Source organism: Nicotiana sylvestris, chromosome 2, assembly GCF_000393655.2.
Source record: "Nicotiana sylvestris chromosome 2, ASM39365v2, whole genome shotgun sequence".
NCBI classification, from domain to species: domain Eukaryota; kingdom Viridiplantae; phylum Streptophyta; class Magnoliopsida; order Solanales; family Solanaceae; genus Nicotiana; species Nicotiana sylvestris.
The window spans coordinates 215,733,650-215,735,782 of record NC_091058.1 but is presented as its reverse complement, the minus strand read 5'-3'; the positions used below and the strand labels follow the sequence as shown (position 1 = coordinate 215,735,782).

The 2,133-nt window shown below is 43.5% G+C and overlaps 1 protein-coding gene across 1 annotated transcript; it reads right to left on the bottom strand.

The window, feature by feature from the left end:
• Positions 1-783: 783 nt before the first annotated feature.
• Positions 784-1,847, bottom strand: LOC138886280 (uncharacterized). Its single transcript, XM_070167348.1, has 2 exons — positions 1,545-1,847; positions 784-870 (listed from the first exon to the last, which is right to left on the bottom strand). The coding sequence occupies exons 1-2, from the start codon at positions 1,845-1,847 to the stop codon at positions 784-786; spliced, it is 390 nt and encodes a 129-aa protein (XP_070023449.1).
• Between the last annotated feature and the right edge of the window lie 286 nt (positions 1,848-2,133).

Below are 2,133 nucleotides of genomic sequence, written 5' to 3'. Positions count from 1 at the left end.
AAAGAGTGCAATGTGTGCTTTAAAACCTGAGGTCTTTGTGTTGAAGAATTTTGAATTTTTCGATGTCTTCGATCGAACACCTGCAATAAGTTAGTATCAAATACAAATGAAAAAGGGAGAGAGTCACACTTTAGCAATAATATCATTTGAGGAGCGATATGTTCCAATTATTTGGCAATTATTTGTCGTTCATTGTGCCACGTTTGTGAGATCCCTTTCCGATGACACCGAGGACCTGATATGGCCCTTCCCAATTTGGGCCAAGTTTCCCCTCGTTTGGATCTTGAGAGTTGAGGGTGACTTTTCTCAGAACTAAGTCCCCGATTCGAAAGTGGCGAAAATTGGCTCTTCAGTTGTAGTATCTTTTGATGCGCTGCTTATGTGCTACCATTCTAACGAAGGAGGCTTCCCGTTTTTCATCTAGAAATTCCAGGCTTGTGTTCATAGCCTCGTAATTTGACTCTTCCATTATGTATCGAAACCTAACGCTGGGTTCCCCGACCTCGATGGGATCAGGGCTTCGGTGCCATATACTAAGGAGAACGGTGTTGCCTCCGTACTAGATTTTGATGTCGTTCGATACGCCCAAAGGACTTTGGACAAAATTTCTCTCCATTTTCCTTAGCGTCGTTCGATCTTTTCTTTAGATTTTGAATGATGGTCTTGTTTGTTGATTCGTCTTGTCCGTTCCCGCTATGATGATATGGCGTCGATAATATCCTTTTTATTTTGAGATCCTCGAGGAACTTCGTTATTTTACTGCCGATAAATTCTTTTCCATTGTCACATACTATCTCGGCATATGATGTGATCCCAGATGAAGTCTATAACTTCTTTTTCTCTGACTTTCTCGAAAGACTGTGCTTCAACCTATTTAGAGAAATAGTCAATCAAAAATAAAATGAATTTAGCTTTACGTAGGGCCGATGGCAGAAGGTCGACGATATCCATTCCCTATTTCATGAATATCCATGGGAATAGGACTGAATGAAGTTGCTCCCCGGGCTGGTGGATCATCGGTGCATGTCTCTAGCATTTGTCGCATTTTCGAACGAACTCCTTAGTATCTTTTTCTATATTGACCCAATAGTACCCTGCTCTGATGACTTTGTGAACCAGTGATTCGGCACCGGAATGGATCCCGCAAGTACCCTCGTGAACTTCTCAGAGGACGTGATCGGTGTTTCCCAGACCCAAACATATTGCCAACAGCCCATCGAACATCTTTTTGTACAATGTTCCATCTTTGACCAATGTAAATCGTGTAGCTTTCATTCGCAGAGTCCTCGATTCCTTAGGGTCCAACGGAAGCTTCCCATTCTTTAGATAATCAATATATTTGTTCCTCCAATCCCAAGTTAGGCTTGTGGAGTTTATTCCTGCATGGCCTTCTTCGACTACCAACTTTTAAAGTTGTACGACAGTCCTCGAGCTAATTTCGTCGTCTTTGACTGATGACCCCAAATTTGCAAGGGCATCGGCCTCACTGTTCTGTTCTCGAGGTACATGCTGTAGGGTCATTCTCTAAATCGGTGTAGGGTTACCTGCAGTTTGTCCAAGTACCTCTGCATTCGATCTTCTCGAACCTCGAAGGTCTTGTTGACTTGGTTAACCACTAGTAGGGAATCACACTTGGCCTCGATGACCTCTGCCTTCAAACTTTTAGCCAGCTCAAGACCTGCAATCATGGCCTCATACTCGGCCTCACTGTTAGTCAACTTAGGGGTTTTGATAGATTGTCTAATTCTATTGCTTGTGGGCGGCTTCAAAATGATGCCTAAATCGGACCCCTTCACATTTGAAGCTCCATCTGTAAAAAGGGTCCACGCCCCCGAAGACGTACCCATTTTTGAAAAAAGTTCCTTTCGACCTCGGGTATGAGGGCAGACGTGAAGTCGGCCATGAAGTCTACTAAGATTTGAGACTTGATGGCCGTTCGGGGTTGATACTCGATATCATACTCGCTGATTTCGACGGCCCATTTGGCCAGTTGGCCCAAGAGTTTGGGCTTGTGTAAAATATTGCGAAGGGGGTAAGTGGTTACAACACAAACTGGGTGACATTGAAAATACAGATTTGATTTCCTAGAGGTGCTTATTAGAGCAATCGCTAATTTTTCTAAGTGTGGGTACC

What these genes read in the sequence shown, in the direction of transcription:
- LOC138886280 (XM_070167348.1), bottom strand. Translation starts at nt 1,847, where the DNA reads ATGGGTACGTCTTCGGGGGCGTGGACCCTTTTTACAGATGGAGCTTCA. An exon ending in GGTACTTGGACAAACTGCAG is followed by an intron (nt 871 to 1,544) that starts GTAACCCTACAC and finishes TTCTCTAAATAG; the next exon opens with GTTGAAGCACAGTCTTTCGA.